Source organism: Bufo bufo, chromosome 5 (assembly GCF_905171765.1).
Source record: "Bufo bufo chromosome 5, aBufBuf1.1, whole genome shotgun sequence".
Classification (NCBI taxonomy): domain Eukaryota; kingdom Metazoa; phylum Chordata; class Amphibia; order Anura; family Bufonidae; genus Bufo; species Bufo bufo.
In genome coordinates, this window is record NC_053393.1 from 272,966,411 (window position 1) to 272,993,251 (window position 26,841).

At 44.2% G+C, this 26,841-nt stretch overlaps 1 protein-coding gene across 1 annotated transcript in view; it reads left to right on the top strand.

The window, feature by feature from the left end:
* ANKRD33B (ankyrin repeat domain 33B) overlaps positions 1-26,841 on the top strand; it is a 524,055-nt gene that overhangs the window by 296,657 nt on the left and 200,557 nt on the right. The window contains exon 2 of the mRNA XM_040433947.1: positions 19,507-19,636. Coding sequence (XP_040289881.1) covers positions 19,507-19,636 — 130 coding nt within the window. The remainder of the gene's footprint in view (positions 1-19,506; positions 19,637-26,841) is intronic.

A 26,841-nucleotide genomic window follows, 5' to 3' on the forward strand; every position in this document is an offset into this window, starting at 1 on the left:
CGGTGAGCGGGAAGGCCGAAGTTACGCTGCAGCGCTGACAGGCGAGCAACAGCAGGATGAGAACGCCGAAAGTGCGCACAGACGGCCCGCACTTTATGCAGCAGCTCTGACATATCGGGGTAAGTTTTAAGGAATCTCTGCACCACCAATTTCAGCACATGCGCCAGGCAAGGGATGTGCGTCAAACCGGTTAGTCCCAGAGCTGCTACGAGATTTCGCCCATTATCGCACACCACCAGGCCGGGCTTGAGGCTGACTGGCACAAACCACTCATCGGTCTGTTGTTCAAGGCCCGTCCACAGCTCCTGTGCGGTGTGGGGTTTGTCCCCCAAACAGATAAGTTTTAAAACTGCCTGCTGTCGTTTACTCCTGGCTGTGCTGAAGTTGGTGGTGAAGGTGTTACGCTGACCGGATGAGGAAGCAGAGTAGGAGGAGGAAGCACCAGGAGGCAAACTGAAGTGCCCTGCAATCCTCGGTGGTGGAAGGACATGCGCCAAACTGCTATCCGCCTCAGGCCCAGCCGCCACTGCATTTACCCAGTGTGCTGTTATGGAGATATAATGGCCCTGACCGTGCTTACTGGTCCACATATCCGTAGAGAGGTGCACCTTGCCACAGATGGCGTTGCGCAGTGCACACCTGATTTTGTCCGCTACTTGGTTGTGCAGGGAAGGGATGGCTCGCCTTGAATAATAGTGGCGGCTGGGCACGACGTACTGTGGGACAGCCACCGCCATAAGGCCTTTAAAACTATCCGTCTCCACCAGACGGAATGACAGTATTTCAAAGGCCAGTAATTTAGAAATGCTGGCATTTAGGGCTAGGGATCGTGGGTAAGTAGGGAAGTACTTCCTCTTCCTCTCCAGCGTTTGGGAGATGGAGAGCTGAACGCTTCTGTGGGACATTGTGGAGATGCTTGGTGACCCAGGTGTTAGTGTTGCTGGCAGATCCTCTGTTTGCGGGGTGGCAGGTGGAACTGTCACTCCAGAGGTGGATGAAGAGGCCGAGAATGCAGCAGAAGAGGAAGCAGTAGGAGCCAGAGACCTTTCTTGGTTTTTGAGTTGTCTACTCCACTGCAGCTCGTGCTTTGCACTTAAATGCCTGGTCATGCAGGTTGTGCTCAGGTTGAGAACATATCTGTAAAGAATAAATCAAGGTAACTGGACTTACTGTAGATTTCTTGAAAACGTTTCACTCGTTCTTCCAACGAGCTTTCTCAATTCAGAATTGAGAAAGCTCGTTGGAAGAACAAGTGAAACGTTTTCAAGAAATCTACAGTAAGTCCAGTTGCCTTGATTTATTCTTTACAGATATACCATGACCTGGATTAATGAGAACCTTCACAGTCAGGTCGAGAACGATTATGCCTAGCTTCAGGCTCTGATTGCACACCGTGCAAACCACTCGTGTCTTGTCGTCAGCACATTGTCTGAAGAAATGCCACGCCAGGGAACTCCTTGGAGCTGGCTTTGGTGTGCTCGGTCCCTTGCTGCGGTGGGCAGTAGGAGGCGTACTGTCTAGAGGACGGCCGCTCCGCTTTTGCACTCTCCTCCCTCTTCTGCTGTGCTGGTGGCTCTGTGCGAACTCCGCCTCTTCCTCAGAACTACATAGGTCACTCGCATGTGGGGTCAAGGACCTCATCGTCTTCCACATCATCTTCCACCCAGTGTTCACCCCTGCCTTCCTTGTCAGTCTGCACACTTTCGAAAGCCCCAGCAGTTGGCACCTGTGTTTCGGCATCATCCGAGACGTGCTGCGATGGTCCTCCCATGTACTCATCTTGAAAGATAAGTGGTTGGGCATCGGTGCACTCAATCTCTTTTACTTCTGGGGCAGGGCTAGGTGGATGGCCCTGGGAAACCCTGCTAACAGTGTCATCAAAAAGCAGAAGAGACTGCTGCATGACTTGGGGCTCAGACTGCTTGGCTGATTTGCAAGGGGGTGAGGTGAAAGACTGATGGACATCGGCTGCAGGTGCCAACTGTGGTCTTTCAGCAGGAGACTGGATGGGAGACAATGTGAAGGAACTGGATCCACTGTCAGCAACCCAATCTACTATCGCCTGTACTTGTTCAGGCCTCACCATTCGTAGAGCAGCATTAGGCCCGACCAAATACCGCTGCAGGTTTTGTCACCTACTCGCACCTGAGGAAGGGGTTTCCCTTGTGCGTGTAGCTGGCACATATCGACCATGTCCTCTCCCTGCCAGGGCCGTAGATAAATTTTTTTCCTGGGGGGGGGGGGGTTCAGCTTTCTCAAATTACACTATTCCGTGGCTGGCAGGTGGCAGTGCAGGAGGCGGAGCACAGGGGTGTGATTAGGGTGTGTGAAGAGGCTGCGGTGCTTCATGAGCGCCACAGTCTCTTCTTAGACCATATGACATCTTTAGACTAAAAAAAAATACCCCAAATTGGGTCCTAAACTGAAAAATTTGGTCGCCAAATTCAAAATACATATAATTGTAATAAAAAAGACATGGAGGAGAATACAGCACCACATACCTCTTACATCCAGTGACATCTCCTGTCATGTAGACCTTCTTTTTCCTCTTCTCCTCCATTTGACCCAGACCACCATGGCAAATTCTTTCAGCCGCATCTCGTCTCTACAGTTTGTAACACAGACACGTTAGATTTCTCAATTTTTCCATCAACCTCCTCATCCTGGTGTCCCCACAGTGTCATCCTGCTGCCACCCCCAATACTGTGCCCGTTGTGCCCCCCAATGCCCCAGGTACTATACTGCTGAAAAAATAGTGACCCTAATAGACATAATTGGGGTAATTTATAAAACTGGTGTAAAGTAGAACTGGAATCCCAAAAGAGCTGTCAAATATGAAAGGTGGAATCTGATTGGCTGCTATGGGCAACTAAGCCAGTTCTGCGTTACACCAGTTTGATAAATTACCCCAAATGTTCCTATAGTGTCCACAGCAGCTATAATGTACCCTAGAGTGCCCCCCAGTAATAATAACACCCTCTATTGTGCTCCAGGCAATAATCCCTGTATAGTGTCCCCAGAAATAATAGAATTGCCCCTACAGTGCCTCCCCAATAGCAACACCCCCATATAGTAATTTCCACCACACTGCCCCCACATAGTAATCCCCCCATAGTAATTTTCCCCCACACAGTAATTTCCCCCAAACTGCCCCATATAGTAGTTTGCCCCCACACAGTAATTTGCCCCACACTGTCCCCACATATTAATTTCCACCACACTGCCCCCACATAGTAATTTGCCCCCACATAGCAATTTCCCAACACTGTCCCCACATAGAAATTACCCCCACACTGCCCCCACACAATAGTTTCCCCCACACTGCCCCATATAGAAATTTGCCCCCAGATAGTAGTCCCTCCCATAATAATTTGCCCCCATTTAGCAATTTGCCCCCACACTGCCCCATCTACTAATTTGCCCCCACATAGTAGTCCCTCTCATAATAATTTGCCCCCACATAGTAATTTGTCCCCACATAGTATTCCCTCCCATAATAATTTGGCCCCATACAGCCCCCACATTCCCCCATCATGTACTCGATTTATTTTCCCTAATATGTCCTCCTGTGTGTCCCCCCCTCACATGTCCCCCAAAGTAGGCACATGAAATAAAAAAAATAAAAAATGAACATAAAATGAAAAGCTAAATACTCACCTATGTCCAGGGCCAGGCGCTTGCTTGCAGAGGAAGACGGGATGAGTCAGGCGCGTCACAGTGCTGCGTCCCGACACAGGCGCGCGATGACGTCATCACGCACGCCTGCGCCGGGATTTCACTACCGCATAGGCCTCAGGCCTGCAAGGCCTGAAGCCTATGGCGGTGATCGGCGACGGGACAGGGAGCTATGCGCTCCCGTGCCCCGCCGCAGTAATACAGTATGTGGGCGTTCGGGTCAGCGGCACGCCTGGGGGGGGTTTGAACCCCCCTATCCCCCCCCCTTATCTACGCCCCTGCTCCCTGCAACAGGAGCTCCACCAGCAGCACCACGACCTGGGCCACGTCCCTTATTTGACGCTCTCCTCATATTTTTCAAATTTAGGATCTTGCCCTAAATGGGTGTTTAATAAATAGTAGAATAGAACAACAGTATGTAAAGGGTGTTTCTCACACGGCCTGAACCAGACTAGGCCTCAATTAAAGATTTCTTTGCCCAAAATCGCTGTATTTCAAATGCCTGAATCAAACCCCTGTGTGCAGAGGGTGTATCTCACAGGGCCTGAACCAGTGTAGGCCTGAATTAAATATTTCTTTGCACAAAATGGCTGCATTTCAAAAGGCTGTATTTCAAATGCCTGAATCAAACCCCTGTATGTAGAGGGTGCATCTCACACGGTCTGAACCGTGAAGAAATAGCTGTTTTGGCACCGTTTTTATTTTTTGTTATTTACAACATTCATCTGACAGGTTAGATCATGTGATATTTTTATAGACCAGGTTGTCACGGATGCGGCAATACCTAATATGTATACTTTTTTTTTATTTATGTAAGTTTTACACAATAACAGCTTTTTTAAGACAAAAAAAATGATGATTTAGTGTCGCCATATTCTGAACCATAGTTTTTTTATTTTTTGGGCGTTTGTCTCAGGTAGGGGCTCACTTTTTTGCGGGATGAGGTGACAGTTAGATTGGTATTATTTTGGTGGGCAAACGCCTTTTTGATCGCTTGCTGTTGTACTTTTTGTGATATAAGGTGACAAAAAAATGGTTTATTTAGCACAGTTTTTATTTTTATTTTTTTACGGTGTTTATCTGAGGGGTTAGGTCATGTGATATGTTTATAGAGCCGGTCGATACAATGTGGCGATACCTAATATGTATAATTTCTTTTTTCCCCCTATTTTTTACCAAATTTTTTTTCACTTTATTTTGGGAATATGACGTTTTTGTTTATTTTTACTTGAAACTTTTAATTTTTTGGGGGGAAACTTTATTTTTTCTACTTTTTTTTTTCACTTTATTTTTTCTCCCACTTTGGGACTTGAACTTTTGGGGGGTCTAATTCTTTACAATGCATTCCAATACTTCTGTATTGGCTGTATGAGTAATACTGTGAGATCCGACCTGTGAGATCCAGGGGGCTGGATCTCACAGGCTCTTCACCGGAAGGCAGCGCGATGCCACAGGATGGCACCGATGGGGACCCGATGGCACCGCCGACCACCGCCGCCGCACCAGGTAAAAGCCGCAAACCGCAGGTCTGAATTGACCTACGCTTTGTGGCGATCGCCGACACGGCGGAGTCATGGGACCCCCCGCGCATTCAGCCAAGGTGCCTGCTCAATGATTTGAGCAGGCACCATGTTCCGATCACCGCCGGCGGTGATCGGAACTATAGATGACCTACCGGTACGTCATGGGTCCTTAAGGACTCGGGAACCATGCCGTACCGGTACCTCATGGGTCCCTAAGGGGTTAAATATTTCTTTGCACAAAATGGCTGTATTTCAAATGCCTGAATAAAACCCCTGTATGTAGAGGGTGTATCTCACAGGGCCTGAACCAGTGTAGGCCTAAATTAAATATTTCTTTGCACAAAATGGCTGTATTTCAAATGGCTGTATTTCAAATCTCTGATTCAAACTCCTGTATGTAGAGGGAGTATCTCACAGGGCCTGAACCAGTGTAGGCCTGAAGTAAATATTTCTTTGCCCAAAATGGCTGTATTTCAAATGGCTGTATTTCAAATGCCTGAATCAAACCCCTGTATGTAGAGGGTGTATCTCACATGGCCTGAACCAGTTGTCGGAATATTTATGCTGTCTCCGATTGACAGTCTATATTATTTATGTGAATAAATTAAAATCTGTAATGAAGGAGATTCTAATTTATTATCATAAATATCAAGCTAAAACAAGCTCGTGATCTGCGTTGAATTGAAGACAAAACGCAGTTACAGACAAAATATATATGTAATTTATTAATACAATTTTTAGTACAAAATAATATAACTGTATAATAAAATTGATATGCAAAATAGTGAGAAAGTCAAAAATAATTGAGAATATATATATATATACACAATTATGCCTTATTATAATGATACCCCTCAATTATATTTTAAATCAATTTAATACTTGATTTCTCTCAGCCGACAAATGTCTGATTAAACCCAAATCTGGTTTATCTTTTATCTATACAGATATTATATATATATATATATATATATATATATATATATATAATCAACCATACCGGTCTAGAACTGAATTCAATTCCTTGGAGATAATACCGTGTTTTCACCAGTATATTTTCAATCTCCCTGTATTGGATTAATTTTCAGGATGATGCTGCAGGTACACCCCAATCTTATTCCAAAACAGATACCATACACAAGGTATGGTTAGTTGAATATATATAGATATGTATTATATTAATTAATTATCCTATAAAATATAGGTAAGGTTATACTATACCAAAATGTCAGCTAGCAGAAATCAGTTTCAATGGTTCTAAGATGGCTGCCTCCAATGACTGAAAAGGTGGTCAGGGCTGGATCTGGTCTTCTCCCTTTTGATGGTTTCCTGATGATCCTCCCTTGATGATAGTTCCTTCTGCTGATGGTTAGAGATCTCCTTTTTCTCAGCCCATACCATCTTTTTATCCTATCTTAGAAAGGGCTTGGCCAAGTTTTATCATTAAATAGTGACCTCACATTATAATTAATAGAACCTCCCTAGGGAAAATATACCCTAAACCTTTATATTACCCTAACACTAGATGGCACTAGTACTCCATACAAAAGTTGAGGCACTTATTTATGTTTTCTATATATTCCCTTATTCATTAACTAGCAATACATTTTAACTAAGGTTTCAGACAAAACCTTGAGGAGATCTTGAATAGACAATGACTTTTGTATTTAGTCAAACACCTCGTTCATCCCTTAATCTCTTGACCAGACCTAATTAAATCAAGATACACATGACCATTCTTAGGTCATTGTTCTGGGGAAAAGACAGGGTTTGTTTATGATCACCTGTGTCCACATTTCTCCATTCAAGAAATCTTCAGCAAAGAGATCATTAACTTGTGCTTTACTCTGGCAGAGATTCTAAAAATGACATAGGAATTTGTACCTCAATTCTAACCTTAAAACTGAATATATCTATAAGGACCACACTCTTATATATACAGTACAACACACGTATTTAAATTGATGATATAAAAATCAAAATCCACTCATACATTGATTAATATGGAACAGTACACGTCATCGATAATAATCTGGATCAGGTATATCGACGACGTGTTTCTGCTATGGAAGGGGACCAAGGATTGGTTCACTAAATTTGTAGCTGAATTAAACAGCAATCAGCTAGGCCTATTTTTCACGTCCGATATACAGGAGAGGGCAATTACATTTCTGGACCTGACTAACTGTGGGATCAGACAGGAGAATCACGACTAACCTGTTCCGTAAGCAGACAGCCACGAACAGTCTATTGAGGTGGGACAGTGGCCACCCCCTGGCCCTCAGACGTGGCACCTTTCTCACTGACACCTTTCCATGCGTCATCTGCAACAACATCATGAAGGGGCCATATTTCATGAGCCAAGTAACGAAGGAGAGCTTCTCTATCAGATCCTTCATCAGATGTACATCAGTGGGAGTAGTGTACCTCATCACCTGTGAGTGTGGTGTACATTATGTGGGGGAAACCAGGCGCGAGCTACGGAGACATTTTGGTGAACATCTATTGGATATTAAGAACAAGCACGATACATCTGTCGCACGTCATGTCTGTGAGCTTCATGAGGGCAATCCAGACGTGCTGCGGGTCCAGGGGATTGAACATGTCACTACATCCATTCGAGGAGGTGACATTGATTCGTCATTGCTCCGCAAGGAGACACAATGGATTTTTAAACTAGACACTGTTCACCCCAAGGGACTAAATGTATTTTGCCTGTTTTATTTAGAGCTCCTTTGTATTATCATGGAGCTGCATGTATTCAAGCAGCGCTTCTAATATGCCCTCACAGCGATTGCCTATCCCATGTTAAGCCACTAGTTATTATATCATCTTATGCTTAGTGGTGCAATTTGAAGTATACATTCCAACTTAAATATGTCACCTACTTTGCTTTAATTAGGCATTTACTGATGTTTCCTTCTTTAATCGACCTCCTTGTAATACCCTGACCATCTTCTCTAAGCGCTGTCACTTGACAGCTTAATGATCACATCAGAATATTCCTCTTCATATGATAGAGAGCATAGCGATGCTCCTCCCCGTGCTGGTATGACGCTGCAGAGGGCGACGATATCGTCAGGGAGCGCATCAGAGGATGCGTCACTATCCCTGATTGGATGTTGGAGTCGTGACCCACCGGCATGGGGGCAGGTCTTAGATTACTTATACCCAGCGTGCGGCTGGCCACATACGGCCATCACAACGCCGAGAGACGCACGCTACAGTGCGGTGCTTTAGTAATTGTGACATCTCAAACTAAGTGGTGCTCGCTCCTGATGATACATGCAACTGATAGGGCATGTTGAAACGCGTAGAGCGTAGTATGATGTCATCTGTGCTCAGTGCATAGGGCACATTACAGCAGTGAGACTGTGATAGCGATTGCCGATGTGTGAGCACAGCTAAGTAACACACATCACTCAGTTAACAGGGGAGCAGAATCTGGGTGCACCAGAACCCACTGTACTGCACTTATCGAGCTGAGAACCCACTAGCTTGCCAGACACAATAACGAGCAGCTTCAATAGTGGATTGCACTCTATATATTAACCCCTGACTGAGTGTTGCATATATCACACCTTGTATACACAGGCTAGATATCAATCAGTGTGTCCCAACACTGGATTCTTGTTACATATATATAGGTGATCTAGTCAGGCTATCAGAGTGGTGGATGGTATATTATGAGGCCCCTCTCCACACTTCTGATTTCCTGTACGCCTGATTTTATCTACACCCATTATTATTCCTAATAAATTATTTATTATTTTTGTTAGTAACGCTCTTTCAGGCTGTGAATTGATATTTCTTTATTGAACGTGTACCTCACACCCTATTTTTTGTGCATTGATAATATAAAAAAAAAAAAAAGAAATATTATACTCTTTCTATTCACTGAAAATCATCAAAACTCAGCACATTTCTAATACATTGTCTTATCTAGGCAATTACTTTTCATTAGACCTTAGGACATCTCTTTCTCACAAAAACAGACTTGGGTAAACACTCTGGTACATATTGTTAATCCTTGGTTAATAATCCTGAACTCACCCTGCACTTTTTAAAATAAGACAAAATGGTTGTTCTTTAGGTTCATGTCCATACATCTTATATAGGCCTTATACTTATGGACGTTATTTATACCCAATAGTTCTGACACAGTGTAGGCCTGAATTCAATATTGGTGCACCAAATGACGGTATTTAAAAATCTCTGAATGTAACCCAAATGTATTAAGGGTGTATCTCACAATGACATCTGCATCAAAGGCTGCCAACTACATTGTTTGTTTAACAACTGAATTTGACAGCAGTATATAAGCCTGTAATTTCACACGTGCTGATGCTGCAAGGCCTGAAAATAGTGTTTTTTGTCAAAAAAGTGTGTTTTTAAAACCCCAGAAAATGATGGGTGTATTTCTAGCTTAAATTGCACACTGACTAATCCAGATGTTGTAGATTGCCAAAAAAGTGTTTTTTTGGTAACAGAATATGAAAGCTGTATATATTAAACTTGAATGTAACACTTGCAGATCAGAAAAATACTGTTTTTTGAAAAACAAAGTGTGTTTTTCAAACCCCAGAAAATGATGGGTGTATTTCTAGCTTAAATTGCACACTGACTAATCAAGATGTTGTAGATTGCCAAAAAAGTGTTTTTTTTGGTAACAGAATATGAAAGCTGTATATATTAAACTTGAATTTAACACTTGCAGATCTGGAAAATACAGCTTTTTTTTTTTTTTTTTTTAAATGTGTTTTTCAAACCCCAGAAAATGATGGGTGTAGTTCTAGCTTAAATTGCACACTGACTAATCAAGATGTTGTAGTTTGCCCAAAAAATTGTGATTTGCAATGTCCCAAAAGCTCAGATGCAGTGCTGGTGCACTGAGCTTGCATAAAATGGCATAAAAACAATTGTGCCCTGCACCCACACAACTATTTCTCTGTAGATCGCGGAGTTAAATTCTCTCCTATTCTCTCCCTAAAATCACAAGTCCAGCAGCATCCTCTCCCTACACTTGTAACAGCAGAGTGAAGTGCAGCGCTACGTGACTCAAGCTTATATAGAGACTGGGTCACATGCTGCTCTGGCCAATCACAGCCATGCCATTAGTAGGCATGGCTGTGATGGCTTCTAAGGTCAGTTAACCGCTTGTTGATTGGCTGCTCTGCAGCCTTTCAAAAAGCACCAAGAAAGCATCGAACATCGAACCCGAACTTTTACTGAAATGTTCGTGTTCGGGTCCGGGGTCCAAAAATCCTAAAGTTCGGTACGAACCCGAACTTTACAGTTTGGGTTCGCTCAACCCTAATTGATAATAAAAATTACTTTTTTTTTTCTATTAAACTATTCTTATTGTGTAGATACATAAACTTATGTGGGTCTTTATAAGCTGTAAAGTACAAATAAACTTTTAATTGTTCCTTACATGTGTTCAGAGTGAGAGTGATATTATTAAAATTCTGCTACCCTACAGGCCCAGCGTTGCAATTTTACAACATCCTTCTCAAAAGTTACTAAAATGTCAAAATAAAATAAAAAACACTGATTTAGGCATCACAAGCCTCCTAGAACAACATGTGAAAGGTTGGAAAAAAAAAAGTTTTTTTCTATATTTGGGTTTCTGGAGTTAAAGGGGCGGTCACTGTGAAAGTCACTGTTAAAGGGGTGGTCACTGTGAAAGTCACTGTTAAAGGGGCGTTCACTGTTAAAGTCACTGTTAAAAGTGCGGTCACTGTGAAAGTCACTGTTAAAAGGGTGGTCACTGTGAAAGTCACTGTTAAAGGGGCGGTCACTGTGAAAGTCACTGTTAAAGGGGCGGTCACTGAAAGTCACTGCTAAAGGGGCGGTCACTGTTTAAGGGGCGGTCACTGTGAAAGGCACCGTTCACTGTGAAAGTCACTTAAAGGGGCGGTCACTGTGAAAGTCACTGCTAAAGGGGCGGTCACTGTGAAAGTCACTGTTAAAGGGGCGGTTACTGTGAGAGTCACTGTTAAAGGGGCGGCCACTGTGAAAGTCACTGTTAAAGGGGTTGTCACTGTGAAAGTCACTGTTAAAGGGGTGGTCACTGTGAAAGTCACTGTTAAATGGGCGGTCACTGTGAAAGTCACTGTTAAAGGGGCGGTCACTGAAAGTCACTGCTAAAGGGGCGGTCACTGTTTAAGGGGCGGTCACTGTGAAAATCACTGTTAAAGGGTGGGTCACTGTTAAAGTCACTATTAAAGGGGCGGTCACTGTGAAAGTCACTGTAAAAGGGGTGGCCACTGTGAAAGTCACTGTTAAAGGGGCGGCCACTGTTAAAAGGGCGGTCACTGTGAAAGTCACTGTTAAAGAGGCGGTCACTGTGAAAGTCACTGTAAAAGGGGTGGCCACTGTGAAACTCACTGTTAAAGGGGCGGTCACTTTGAAACTCACTGTTAACCTCTTAAGGACACAGGGCGTACAGGTACGCCCTGATGTCCCGGTACTTAAGGACACAGGGCGTACCGGTACATCCTGTGTATTTCCGATCACTGCCGCACGGCCGGCAGTGATCAGAACGGGGTGCCTGTTAAAATCATTCAGCAGGCACCCTGTGACAATGCCGACGGGGGGTCCTGTGACCCCCCCGCATTGCCGATCGCTACAAACCGCAGGTCAATTCAGACCTGCAGTTTGTAGCGCTTATGCAAGTTTCTGATCCCTGCGGTCCGTGACAGCAGGGATCAGAAACCTCAAAGTGCCTGTATTTCAAAGTTAACCCCCCCCCCTGCAGCCCTCTGTGTTTTTGTGCCTGCGGGCGCAGTGGGGGGGAGGATTGTGGGCGGTGCGGGAGGCGGGCGGCAGTGTGGAGGGCGGGTGCGCGATCTTCTGCCCGCCCCCCGTTTATTCTCAGGATGACAGAGCGGTTGAATCAGAGTGTCAGCTCATTGCTGACACTGTGATTCAAACGGCTGACATCTGTGCAGATTTAACCCCTTCCATGCCGTGGTCTGTAGGGACCGCTGTATGGAAGAGGTTAACAGGGAGGGAGCTCCCTCCCTCTCCCATCAGGGGGCTGCTGTGCCTTTGCAGCCCCCGGACAGGATGGGGTCACAGAGGAAGGGAGCCCCCCTCCCTCCCCTTCCCCGTCTGCTCAGTTGTGGCAGACGGGGAAGGTTCCCATGGCAACAGGACGCCTTCTCAGGCATCCTGCTGTCCATGGTGCTGAACAGATCTGTGCTAAAGGCAGAGATCTGTTCAGACAAAGTGTAAGTGTACTATATAGTGTACTGTACTGTATTATACAGACATCAGACCCACTGGATCTTCAAGAACCAAGTGGGTCTGGGTAAAAAAAAAAAATCAAAAAGTGAAAAAAGTAAAAAAAAAAAAAAACACATTTATCCCTGATTAAAAATTTAAAAAATAAAATTCTCTACACATGTTATAAATCACCGCGTCCATAATGACCTGATCTATAAAACCGTCATGTTACATTCCCCGCACGGTGAACGCCATAAAAAAATTAAAATAAAAACTATGATGAAATTGAAATTTTGTCCACCTTACTTCCCAAAAAAGGTAATAAAAGTGATAAAAAAAAGTCGTATGTATGCCTAAATAGTACAATTCAAACCGTCGCCTGATCCCGCAAAAAATGAGCCCCTCCATGAGACAATGGCCCAAAAAAATAAAACTCTCAGACTATGGAGACACCAAAATAAGTTTTTGTGGTTTAAAAAATGATATTATTGTGTAAAACCTTAATAAATAAAAAAAGGTATACATATTAGGTATTGCCGTGTCCGTAAGAACCTGCTCTATAAAAATATCACATGATCTAACCCCTCAGGTGAACAACGTAAAAATAAAAATGGTGTCAAAAAATACATAATTTTGTCACCTTGCATCACAAAAAGTGTAATAGCAAGCGATCAAAAAGATATACGCACCCCAAAATCATACCATTAAAACAGTCATCTCATCCTGCAAAAAATTAGACCCTAACTAAGACAATCGCCCAAAAAAAAATAAAAAAATATGGTTCTCAGACTATGGAGACACTAAAATGTTTTTTTTGTTTCAAAAATATTATTGTGTAAAACTTAAATAAATTTAAAAAAGTAAACATTTTAGGTATCCCTGCGTCTGTAACAACCTTCTCTATTAAAACAGCACATGATCCAATCTGTCAGATGAACGTTGTAAATAATCAATATTTTATTTGCCCTGATTCTGTAGTTTACAGAAACACCCCATATGTGGTTGTAAACTGCTGTATGGCCACACGGCAGGGCGCAGAAGGAAAGGAATGCCATATGGATTTTGGAAGGCAGATTTTGCTGGACTTGTTTTTTGACACCATGTCCCATTTGAAGCCCCCCCCCCCCGATGCACCCCTAGAGTAGAAACTCCAAAAAGTGACCCCATTTAAGAAACTACACCCCTCAAGGTATTCAAAACTGATTTTACAAACTTTGTTAACCCTTTAAGTGTTCCACAAGAGTCAATGGCAAATGGAGATAAAATTTCAGAATTTCTATTTTTTGCTACTTCGCTTCACAAAAAGTGTAATATAGAGCAACCAAAAATCATATGTACCCTAAAATAGTACCAAAAAAACTGCCACCTTATCCCATAGTTTCCAAAATGGGGTCACTTTTTTGGAGTTTCTATTCTAGGGGTGCATAGGGGGGCTTCAAATGGGACATGGTGTAAATAAACCAGTCCAGCGAAATCTGCCTTCCAAAAACCACACGGCGCCCCTTTCCCTCTACGCCCTGACGTGGGGCCGTACAGTGGTGCACGACCACATATCGGGTGTTTCTGTAAACCGCCGAGTTAGGGCAATAAATATAGAGTTTTGTTTGGCTTTTAACCCTTGCTTTGTTAGTGGAAAAAATTGATTAAAATGGAAAATTTGGCAAAAAATTTTAATTCTGAAATTTCATCTCCATTTGCCATCAACTCTTGGGGAACACCTAAAGGGTTAATATTGTTTGTAAAATCAGTTTTGAATACCTTGAGGGGTGTAGTTTTTAGAATCGGGTCACTTTTGGGTGGTTTCTATTATGTAAGACTCACAAAGTGACTTCAGACCTGAACTGGTCCCTAAAAAGTGGGTTTTTGAAAGTTTCTGAAAATTTGTATGTAAACTTCTAAACCTTGTAACGTCCCCAAAAAATAAAATGGCATTCCCAAAATGATCCAAACATGAAGTAGACATATGGGGAATGTAAACTAATAACTATTTTTGGAGATATTACTATGTATTATAGAAGTAGAGAAATGAAAACTTGGAAATTTGCAAATTTTTCCAAAATGTTGGTAAATTTGGTATTTTTTTATAAATAAAAATGAATTTTTTTGACTCCATTTTACTAGTGTTATGAAGTACAATATGTGACGAAAAATCTATTTCAGAATGGCCTGGATAAGTAAAAGCGTTTTAAAGTTATCACCACATAAAGTGACACTGGTCAGATTTGCAAAAAATGGCCTGGTACTCAAGGTGAAATAAGGCTGTGTCCTTAAGGGGTTAAAGGGGTGGTCGCTATGAAAGTAACTGTTAAAGGGGCGGTTAATGTGAAAGTCACTGTTAAAATGGAGGTCACTGTGAAAGTCACTGTTAACCTCTTAAGGACATAGGGCGTACAGGTACTCCCTTGTGTCCTGGTACTTAAGGACACAGGGCGTACATATACGCTCTGTGTATTTTCGATCACCGCCGTGCGGCGGGCGGTAATTGGAACCCCGTGCCTGCTCAAATCATTGAGCAGGCACTTGGGGCAAATGCGTCGGGGGGTCCTGTGACCCCCCCATGTATGCGATCACAGAAAACCGCAGGTCAATTCAGACCTGCGGTTTTCTTCGTTTCCGGGTTATTCGGGTCTCTGAAGACCCGATAACCCGGAACAGGATGGTGATGGTGGTGTGATTTCACCCCACCAATCACCATCCAGCGATCCTGAGTGGTGATGGTGACATCACCTCTCAGGATCGCCTCTGATTGGTCTGTGGGCGGGCCGGCGGCAGATTCAAATGATGCAAGAGCTCCTCTCCTCCTCCTTTTGTGTTCCGGAGCCGGAGGAGAGAGGAGCTGCCTGCACGTCGTCCATCGCTGCCAGCATCACCCCATCTGTGCCCCCCAGGACCTGATCTGTGCCCCAGCACCCCCCATCTGAACTTCAGGTACATAGGGAAAGCATAGGGAAAGTTTGGGTTAGGCAGGGAAAAAAAAGGGAAAGTTAGTTTGTAAACTTTTATTCCATCACCCTAGTTAGGGTGTCTGGGGTCCACAGCACAAACTTTGAAATGACCTGTGGAGGTCATTGTTAAAGGGGCGGGTACTGTAGAGGACACTGTTATGGGGGAAACTTTCGATATCTTTTTTACGACACACAGAAACTTTAAATTAAATAGATTAAATATACCTGTGCGAAGCCGGGTCCTTCTGCTATCTCATATATATAAAAATGAGTTTCTGTCTGTCTGTCTGTCTAGACCTCTGTCTGGATGTTCTTTATGCGCGACCAAACGACTGGACTGATCTTCACCAAATTTGGCACACAGGTACATCAGGTGTCCGGGAAGCTCTCTAGGACTTACCGTTCCTGAGATATTCCCAAAAAATTACCTGCATTAGCCAATACAAGCCAGCAAGCCTTTCACTTAAATCCGAACTGCCATTTACACGGTCACATGTCCCTTATTAGTCAATAGAAGCTCGCAGGTCCTACTCCAGGTTGCCATAACAACTGATCACAGGGTTTAGCAGTTCGCAGATCCTTAAATATTCAGTCATATGACGTATGATGTTACAACTACACTGCTACATGCATGGGGGATAGGGGCCACTATTAAACAGACACTGTGGAGTTCACTGTTCAAGGGGCAGGCACTGTGGACTTCACTGTTAAAGGGGCGGGCACTGCGGAGGTCACTGTTAAAGGGGCGGGCACTGTGGAGGTCAGTGTTAAAAGGGTGGATAAGTGAAGGTCACTGTTAAAGGGGCGGCCACTATGAAGGTCACTGTTAAAGGGGTGGTCAATGTTAAAGGGGTGGGCACTGTGGAGGTCCCTGTTAAAGGGGCAGGTACTGTGGAAGTTACTGTTAAAGGGGCAGACACTGTGAAGGTCACTGTTAAAGGGGCGGACACTATGAAGGTCACTGTTAAAGGGGCAGGCATTGTGGAGGTCACTGTTAAAGAGGCAGGAACTGCTACAGGCAGGGGCTCCATAAAAAACACTGTGCAGCAGTCTCCTTTAATTCTCAATGACAGGGACTGCTGCATACATGCTATGGCTCCTCTGATCGCCGCTAGGGGGAGACAGAGCGTGTTTGAATGTTTTGGTCAGGATTGACCACGTCATCCGAAGCGTTAAATGTTCACAACCGGCATTATCGCTGGTCGCGGACATGAGACGTGGGGGTCTGCTGTATGAAGCAGCGGGTGCCCCGCAGCTATGGCGCCTGCTCTGCTTCGGACCGGGTGCCATCTTTAAAGGCCCCCACAGCACCGTACTAGTATGGCGCTGGTCGGGAATTTAAGAAATTCCGCTATTAAATTTAGGAATTGCGTCAATGGACTGGTAACAAAAAAAGATTTTCTGTGGCAATTATAATCTCCCTGGTTCTGAACAGGAGTCTGGAGCTATAACTATTTTACTTTTTTGTTCACCTAGTCTTATGATGGTTTTTCTTTTGGGACAAGTTGTACTTTCTAATGGCACCATTTAATTTTGCATACGATATTAAACGGGTGGAATAGGAAGAAAAAAAAACTATTCCTGCACAGTTCTATGGGTTTTATTTTTTTCGGCATTCCCTATGCGATAAAATTGACCTGTGTCTTTCATTCTCTGGGTCAGTACAATTATAGGTATACCATATTTGTATAGTTTTTCTTGTGTTTAATAAAAGTAATAATAAATAAAAATCTTTGGAAAAATAAATTTTTTCTTTTCATCTGCATATTCTTGGGTGTGTATGAGTTTTAAATCACTTTTTATTCAGTTTTTTGGGAGGTAAAGAATAAAAAAATATGAATAATCCATTGTGATTTTTTGTTTCACACTACGGAATAAATATGTTTATATTTTAGTATGGGTGTTTTGGGACATGGTGGTGGAAATGATCTTTGTTTTTTGTTTATTTATTTATATTTTTATTATGGGGAAAGGAGAGTGATTTTAATATATATATATATATATATATATATATATATACACTCACCTAAAGAATTATTAGGTACACCTGTTCTATTTCTCATTGATGCAATTATCTAGTCAACCAATCACATGGCAGTTGCTTCAATGCATTTAGGGGTGTGGTCCTGGTCAAGACAATCTCCTGAACTCCAAACTGAATGTCAGAATGGGAAAGCTATTTTAAGCGTGGCATGGTTATTGGTGCCAGACGGGCCGGTCTGAGTATTTCACAATCTGCTCAGTTACTGGGATTTTCACACACAACCATTTCTAGGGTTTACAAAGAATGGTGTGAAAAGGGAAAAACATCCAGTATGCGGCAGTCCTGTGGGCAAAAATGCCTTGTGGATGCTAGAGGTCAGAGGAGAATGGGCCGACTGATTCAAGCTGATAGAAGAGCAACGTTGACTGAAATAACCACTCGTTACAACCGAGGTATGCAGCAAAGCATTTGTGAAGCCACAACACGCACAACCTTGAGGCGGATGGGCTACAACAGCAGAAGACCCCACCGGGTACCACTCATCTCCACTACAAATAGGAAAAAGAGGCTACAATTTGTACGAGCTCACCAAAATTGGACTGTTGAAGACTGGAAAAATGTAGCCTGGTCTGATGAGTCTCGATTTCTGTTGAGACATTCAAATGATAGAGTCCGAATTTGGCGTAAACAGAATGAGAACAGGTATCCATCCTCTGATGGCTACTTCCAGCAGGATAATGTACCATGTCACAAAGCTCGAATCATTTCAAATTGGTTTCTTGAACATGACAATGAGTTCACTGTACTAAAATGGCCCCCACAGTCACCAGATCTCAACCCAATAGAGCATCTTTGGGATGTGGTGGAACGGGAGCTTTGTGCCCTGGATGTGCATCCCTCAAATCTCCATCAACTGCAAGATGCTATCCTATCAATATGGGCCAACATTTCTAAAGAATGCTATCAGCACCTTGTTGAATCAATGCCACGTAGAATTAAGGCAGTTCTGAAGGCAAAAAGGGGTCCAACACCATATTAGTATGGTGTTCCTAATAATTCTTTAGGTGAGTGTATATATACATATATTTAAAACATTTTTAAGCTTCCCTAGTGGGCCTGAACATGTGATCCCCCTCCCTTTAAACCACTTAGATGCCATGGTAGCTATTTACTGCGGTAACTAATCAGTTAAACGGCTCTGATCGGCACTTCTGCAGATCTAGGCCATTAGACCAGGAGCGCGGCTCTCATGTGAGAGCTGGGCTCTTGCTCTCTGCTGCACAATAGACCTATGCAGCACTTAGACTTGACTGCTGTAAAAAAGTGACCTAGCCTAAGGCTCATTAGTGACCGCCTTACAGGGGCTTCGCTACTGTAAAGGGCCAGCACTACTGTAAGAGGGCACTAAGGGGGAATTCTACTATGGGGAACATTATGGAGTCATTTTACTGTGTAGGGACTTAAAGGGGGCATTCTACTATTAAGGGTTGACTAAAGGAAAATAACTAAGGGGACATTCTACCTTGTGGACAACTGTTAGTATATACTATATATGTAGTTTGATCTCCATCATACTTCTAAAGCCAATGAAAGACAGATCTGCACAATTATGCAGTGAAGGGAGGAATTATCACAGCATAACTAGGCAGATTAGCTATTCAACTCTATGTACTATGGGTGATGCTATGTATGTACTACAGGTACTATTGCCACTATGACTTTCACTGTTACCAAATCTGTTTTCTAAGAGATTCCTTCCAGCAAAATGGCCTCACTCACTGTGTACACTAAATTATGCCACTTAAACACATCCCCTTCCTCATAAACTTTCTGTCATACGTCCACTTATAATATCAGAAGGCGAGAGACAAGAGAGCCATGGGGAACCCTCCCCTCATAGATTCAACAGCGTGTTGTACTATGTCTTAGCTGCTGTTTTCATTGGTCTAATAGAACAGTGGATCTGTGTAGTATTTTATGGTGACAGATCTGCTTTATTGTATACAAAAAGATACAGTGATACAGCGTATAAATAACCAATTGCTATTTTTGGGCTTTATCTACAGAGCACTATGATCATTTACAGTGTATGATTATTTGCATGATATTAAGTGAAATGAATTCTAACATTATTCTTTATTTTTTACAGACTGGACTTCTTGTAGCATGCTATCAAGGTTATGTGGATATTGTAATAGCTCTATCACAATGTCCTTATGTTAATGTGAACAGGCAAGACAATGAAGGGAACACTGCTCTCATAACAGCTGCACAAGCAGGTGATTATTGCTAGTTATTATTAATACTGAACCTTAATGTGATTATAATTATTCTTGGTGTTTTTTGTATCCAGTTTGAGACAAGATAATTGATATATCATAGTCACCACGTATTAACACGTCCATTGGCATAAACATACTGAATACTACAGTTTACAGCTTCTGTGAGAGGAAGATGTCTACAAGTTAATCTTCATTATTAATAGTGCGACGACCAAGCCACAGGGGTGTAGTGAGTGGTGGTGTTGTCTAGTGGGTGCAGCAGTTGTACTCACTTTTCTGTAGCTCCCTGGGCCGGAGTGCAGTGGAGGGGAAGACTCCACTAAATCCTCAGGGGCACTTTCTGTTGCAGGGAACACCAGCCAGATGGAAGTTGAGGTGCCCTTGATGGTAGTGGGTATGCTTAGGGTGCTTTGGTGGCTGAGCCCCTGTGTTCGTGACACCAGCACCGTAAGGTGCAATTAGGAAATGGAGTAGAATGATGAGAGAGGCAGTAGTTGAACCAAACAGGAACTTTACTTGTAAATTGTAGTATAGCAGCACTTTGTCATACATACAGGTGGTGAAATGGTAAAGCTGCAAATCCCAATTAGCAGGCTCTTTGAGGTGATATTTGTAGGTTCCAGCTCAACTTTAGTAAGAGTAATGGTTGTACTTTACTTGGTTTCTTGCAATTAATATGGATCCTCTGGAACTAATAGTATACAACCCAAGGGCGGTCTCCCTCATGGCAGGCAAACTCTCTGCTCCATTCTTTGAAAAGGTTGTCTGAACTATAGTCCAAGTAGTGCCTGGCCTTGACTCTACAAGGTAGGATTACTAACTCCTGCTTCTGGATTCCAAAAGTTCAAATAGCTTACCTCCTGGGCAAGGCCCAGGAGAACAGAGCAAAGTCTGTCTCCTCTCCTCCTCACTCCTTACTCCTAATCTCCTCTCTAACTTCCTGTGGCTGACCTATATAAATGGTGTTATAGTGACCTCTAGTGTTGGTAGTGTGTAATGCATTTCACCAGCCGGTAATAGGAATTTAGCAGCATTGACAAAGGAAAATACAAACTAATAGTATACAACCCAAGGGCAGTCTCCCTCATGGCAGGAAAACTCTCTGCTCCATTCTTTGAAAAGGTTGTCTGAACTATAGTCCAAGTAGTGCCTGGCCTTGACTCTACAAGGTAGGATTACTAAATCCTGCTTCTGGATTCCAAAAGTTCAAATAGCTTACCTCCTGGGCAAGGCCCAGGAGAACAGAGCAAAGTCTGTCTCCTCTCCTCCTCACTCCTCACTCCTAATCTCCTCTCTAACTTCCTGTGGCTGACCTATATAAATGGTGTTATAGTGACCTCTAGTGTTGGTAGTGTGCAATGCATTTCACCAGCCGGTAATAGGAATTTAGCAGCATTGACAAAGGAAAATACAGTGATTGATGCAAGATGACAATGAAAGGGCATATAGCAATTTGGAGTGGCCCATACACACACAAGTGGGACACTACAATAGTAGATATGGAACTGGGATGACTGTATGACAATTCTTGTTTTTTTTGATAGACCTAGATAAACATGTCCAAATAAAGAACATTGTACTTATAAGTGTAATGTGTGGCACTCTGAGCCAATACAGAAGGGCTCTCTCTGGTCGGAGTGAATGATTTAACTGAAAAATTCAAGGAGGAAGACAAAGAGCCAGGACAATAAGTAGAATACATGGAGAGACTTCAAAAAATGTTATCAAGAAAACCATCCAGAAAAAATTACCGTACATAGAATATTCAAATTATAATTAACACTGAAAAAGTAATATTTGATGCTATAGACTCCCTAACATCATTGAGGAGATAGGTCAGCTGTTAAACCAGCAGAATGGGCTGCACAGTCAGGTGCAGTGAGGATAATGAGAATTTAAAGGGGTTGTCTCATCTTGCTGTTACTATGGCAAAATGGGATTAAGCCCGACCAGCAAGTGGCCAGTGTCAGTATGGGATCTGCGTCTCCACCGCAGGGTGGCAGATCGCTGTCTGCACATCACAGCACTATGGGTCCCAGTACTGGCTTACCTTGTAGGAGACGCAGGCGCCCGCCAGCATACCGCCGCATCTGTCCTCACTGCCAGGTGTCATCTGATGCGCTATAGCACGCGCCTCTCCCTTTCTTATAGGAGTAGGCAGCTCGTTCCTGATTACCATCCCCACCCGGAGGCGGGACTAGTTGTATTTAAGGCAGCTTCACTCATCATGAAGTGCCTAAACGTGGTTGTTGTACTTCTTGACCCCCGCTGAAGCGTCCCACTGTGTCTGTTTATTGGATTTCCTGGATTCTGACCTCTGCTTCATTTCACTACACATCTGCCTGCCGTCTGTTTATTGGATCACCTGGATTATAGACCTCTGCACTGCCTGACTACGCATCTGCCCATCTCCTCCTGTAAGTCTGCCTGGATCCAGACCCTGCACTGCCTGACAACGAGACCGCTTATATCTGCACGCTATATTGCTCTGAACTTTGTGTTGCCTGTATCTGTCAAGTGACTTTTAAATACTGTCTGCAAATTTACATACATGTTGAAAGTAAACCATTTATCAAAGTTCCTGATGTGGATATTCTTATGTTATTAAGATAGCTATTGTTTATTAGATCCGCTCCTAATGAATATTTTAATGAATATTTTAATATGGGGCAGTTTAGAGCGGGCTTGGGTCACGTGATCGCTGGGTTACCGATCACGTGACCGTTTCTGTGGAGACCCTAGATGTTATGTGCAGAAGCGGTGTGTGAGGAGTAGGACGGGCCTGAATCACGTGATCGCAGTAGTTCCGATCACGTGATTATTGCCATGGTTTGTCCTGGACCCTGTGCTGAGAGGTGACCGGCATCGTCACAGGCACGTGACTCAGGCTAGTCATGTGGCGCATCACCAAGTGTGCGACTCGTGCTGGTACTGCTGGCTCAGAGGTGGAGCAAATGGGTACCGTGGTCGTAGTAGATGTGACATAGACAGACAATTAGAAATACCCAATGTGGAGAACCAGTGTGGATGTGGGTACCCGGTGTGAATGGAGACAAACCTAGAAGAGGGGCAGTACCTGATGAAGTATATAATAATATAAAATATATAATAATTAGAGACTGGTGTATATCAAACATGGTGGCGAATATAATACATGTGGTGAGTATAAGTATAATCATGGGATATAATAAATAAATACATAAATATTATATAATATACATAAATATAATATAATGAACATAAATATAATCATGAAGTGTTATCATGGTAAGATGGAATAAATAAATAAAAAAGTGATGAAAAAATTGTGATAAATTAAAGATAACTTACTTATAAAAACAATTACATAATGATTATAAAAATGATTATAAGAGGACTGATGTATAGATAATAGAGGTATATAAAAGGATATATATATATATATATATATATATATATATATACAGTACAGACCAAAAGTTTGGACACACCAAAGAAAACTCTTTGAATGAGAAGGTGTGTCCAAACTTTTGGTCTGTACTGTATATCATCACATTATACAAACAAATGATACTAAAAATGGTTGCAACATAGTTAGAGGACTCATGTATAGATGAAGAGAGGTATATAACAGGCTATATGTATCATTATGATAAATGGTAATAAAGAGCACTAAAAATACCCCGCCATTACCAAAAGATCCCCTAGCGGCTACCCATAACGGATTAGAACCAAGATCACATGGGCCTCCCTCTAACCAATCACCAATAGAGTTGAGCGAACACCTGGATGTTCGGGTTCGAGAAGTTCGGCCGAACTTCCCGGAAATGTTCGGGTTCGGGATCTGAACCCGACCCGAACTTCGTCCCGAACCCCATTGAAGTCAATGGGGACCCGAACTTTTCGGCACTAAAAAGGCTGTTAAACAGCCCAGGAAAGGGCTAGAGGGCTGCAAAAGGCAGCAAAATGTAGTTAAATCCCCTGCAAACAAATGTGGATAGGGAAATGAATTAAAATTAAAATAAAATAAATAAAAATTAACCAATATCAATTGGAGAGAGGTCCCATAGCAGAGAATCAGGCTTCATGTCAGCAGAGAATCAGTCTTCATGTCATAGCAGAGAATCAGGCTTCACGTCAGCCAAAACTGGAACAGTCCATTGTCATATATTTAGGCCCTGACACCCAGAGAGAGGAGAGAGGTCCCATAACAGAGATTCAGGCTTCATGTCAGCAGAGAATCAGTCTTCATGTCATAGCAGAGAATCAGGCTTCACGTCACCCAACACTGCAACAGTCCATTGTCATATATTTAGGCCCCGGCACCCAGACAGAGGAGAGAGGTCCCATAACAGAGAATCAGGCTTCATGTCAGCAGAGAATCAGTCTTAATGTCATAGCAGAGAATCAGGCTTCACGTCAGCCAAAACTGGAACAGTCCATTGTCATATATTTAGGCCCCGGCACCCACGCAGAGGAGAGAGGTCCCATAACAGAGATTCAGGCTTCATGTCAGCAGAGAATCAGTCTTCATGTCATAGCAGAGAATCAGGCTTCACGTCAGCCAAAACTGGAACAGTCCATTGTCATATATTTAGGCCCCGGCACCCAGACAGAGGAGAGAGGTCCCATAGCAGAGATTCAGGCTTCATGTCATAGCAGAGAATCATGCTTCACGTCACCCAACACTGGAACAGGCCACTGTCAGATATTTTTAGGCCCCGGCACCCAGACAGAGGAGAGGTTCATTCAACTTTGGGTTGCCCCGCAATATAATGGTAAAATGAAAATAAAAATAGGATTGAATGAGGAGTTCCCTGGAGTACAATAATATATGGTTAATGGGAGGTAGTTAATGTCTAATCTGCACAAGGGATGGACAGGTCCTGTGGGATCCATGCCTGGTTCATTTTTATGAACGTCAGCTTGTCCACATTGGCTGTAGACAGGCGGCTGCGTTTTTCTGTAATGACGCCCCCTGTCGTGCTGAATACACGTTCAGACAAAACGCTGGCCGCCGGGCAGGCCAGCACCTCCAAGGCATAAAAGGCTAGCTCTGGCCACGTGGACAATTTGGAGACCCAGAAGTTGAATGGGGCCGAACCATCAGTCAGTACGTGGAGGGGTGTGCACACGTACTGTTCCACCATGTTAGTGAAATGTTGCCTCCTGCTAACACGTTCCATATCAGGTGGTGGTGCAGTTAGCTGTGACGTGTTGACAAAACTTTTCCACATCTCTGCCATGCTAACCCTGCCCTCAGAGGAGCTGGCCGTGACACAGCTGCGTTGGCGACCTCTTGCTCCTCCTCTGCCTTCGCCTTGGGCTTCCACTTGTTCCCCTGTGACATTTGGGAATGCTCTCAGTAGCGCGTCTACCAATGTGCGCTTGTACTCGCGCATCTTCCTATCACGCTCCAGTGCAGGAAGTAAGGTGGGCACATTGTCTTTGTACCGGGGATCCAGCAGGGTGGCAACCCAGTAGTCCGCACATGTTAAAATGTGGGCAACTCTGCTGTCGTTGCACAGGCACTGTAGCATGTAGTCGCTCATGTGTGCCAGGCTGCCCAGAGGTAAGGACAAGCTGTCCTCTGTGGGAGGCGTATCGTCCTGCGTTTCCCCCCAGCCACGCACCAGTGATGGGCCCGAGCTGCGTTGGGTGCCACCCCGCTGTGAACATGCTTCATCCTCATCCTCCTCCACCTCCTCCTCATCCTCGTCCTCCTCGTCCTCCAGTAGTGGGCCCTGGCTGGCCACATTTGTACCTGGCCTCTGCTGTTGCAAAAAACCTCCCTCTGAGTCACTTCGAAGAGACTGGCCTGAAAGTGCTAAAAATGACCCCTCTTCCTCCTCCTCCTCCTCCTCCTGGGCCACCTCCTCTTCCATCATCGCCCTAAGTGTTTTCTCAAGGAGACATAGAAGTGGTATTGTAACGCTGATAACGGCGTCATCGCCACTGGCCATGTTGGTGGAGTACTCGAAACAGCGCAACAGGGCACACAGGTCTCGCATGGAGGCCCAGTCATTGGTGGTGAAGTGGTGCTGTTCCGCAGTGCGACTGACCCGTGCGTGCTGCAGCTGAAACTCCACTATGGCCTGCTGCTGCTTGCACAGTCTGTCCAGCATGTGCAAGGTGGAGTTCCACCTGGTGGGCACGTCGCATATGAGGCGGTGAGCGGGAAGGCCAAAGTTACGCTGTAGTGCAGACAGGCGAGCAGCGGCAGGATGTGAACGCCGTAAGCGCGCACAGACGGCTAGCACTTTATGCAGCAGCTTTGACATGTCGGGGTAGTTGTGAATGAACTTCTGCACCACCAAATTCAGCACATGCGCCAGGCAAGGGATGTGCGTCAAACCGGCTAGTCCCAGAGCTGCAACGAGATTTCGCCCATTATCGCACACCACCAGGCCAGGCTTGAGGCTCACCGGCAGCAACCACTCGTCTGTCTGTTGTTCTATACCCCGCCACAACTCCTGTGCGGTGTGGGGCCTGTCCCCCAAACATATGAGTTTCAGAATGGCCTGCTGACGTTTACCCCGGGCTGTGCTGAAGTTGGTGGTGAAGGTGTGTAGCTGACTGGATGAGCAGGTGGAAGAAGAGGAGGAGGAAGCAGAGTAGGAGGAGGAGGCAACAGGAGGCAAAGAATGTTGCCCTGCGATCCTTGGCGGCGGAAGGACGTGCGCCAAACAGCTCTTCGCCTGGGGCCCAGCCGCCACTACATTTACCCAGTGTGCAGTTAGGGAGATATAGCGTCCCTGGCCGTGCTTACTGGTCCACGTATCTGTGGTTAGGTGGACCTTGCCACAGATGGCGTTGCGCAGTGCACACTTGATTTTATCGGATACTTGGTTGTGCAGAGAAGGCACGGCTCTCTTGGAGAAGTAGTGGCGGCTGGGAACAACATACTGTGGGACAGCAAGCGACATGAGCTGTTTGAAGCTGTCTGTGTCCACCAGCCTGAATGACAGCATTTCATAGGCCAGTAGTTTAGAAATGCTGGCATTCAGGGCCAGGGATCGAGGGTGGCTAGAGGGGAATTTATGCTTTCTCTCAAATGTTTGTGAGATGGATAGCTGAACGCTGCCGTGTGACATGGTTGAGATGCTTGGTGACGGAGGTTGTGGTGGTGTTGGTGGTACATCCTCTGTTTGCTGGGCGGCAGGTGCCAACGTTCCTCCAGAGGCGGAGGAAGAGGCCGAGTCGGCAGCAGCAGAAGAGGTAGC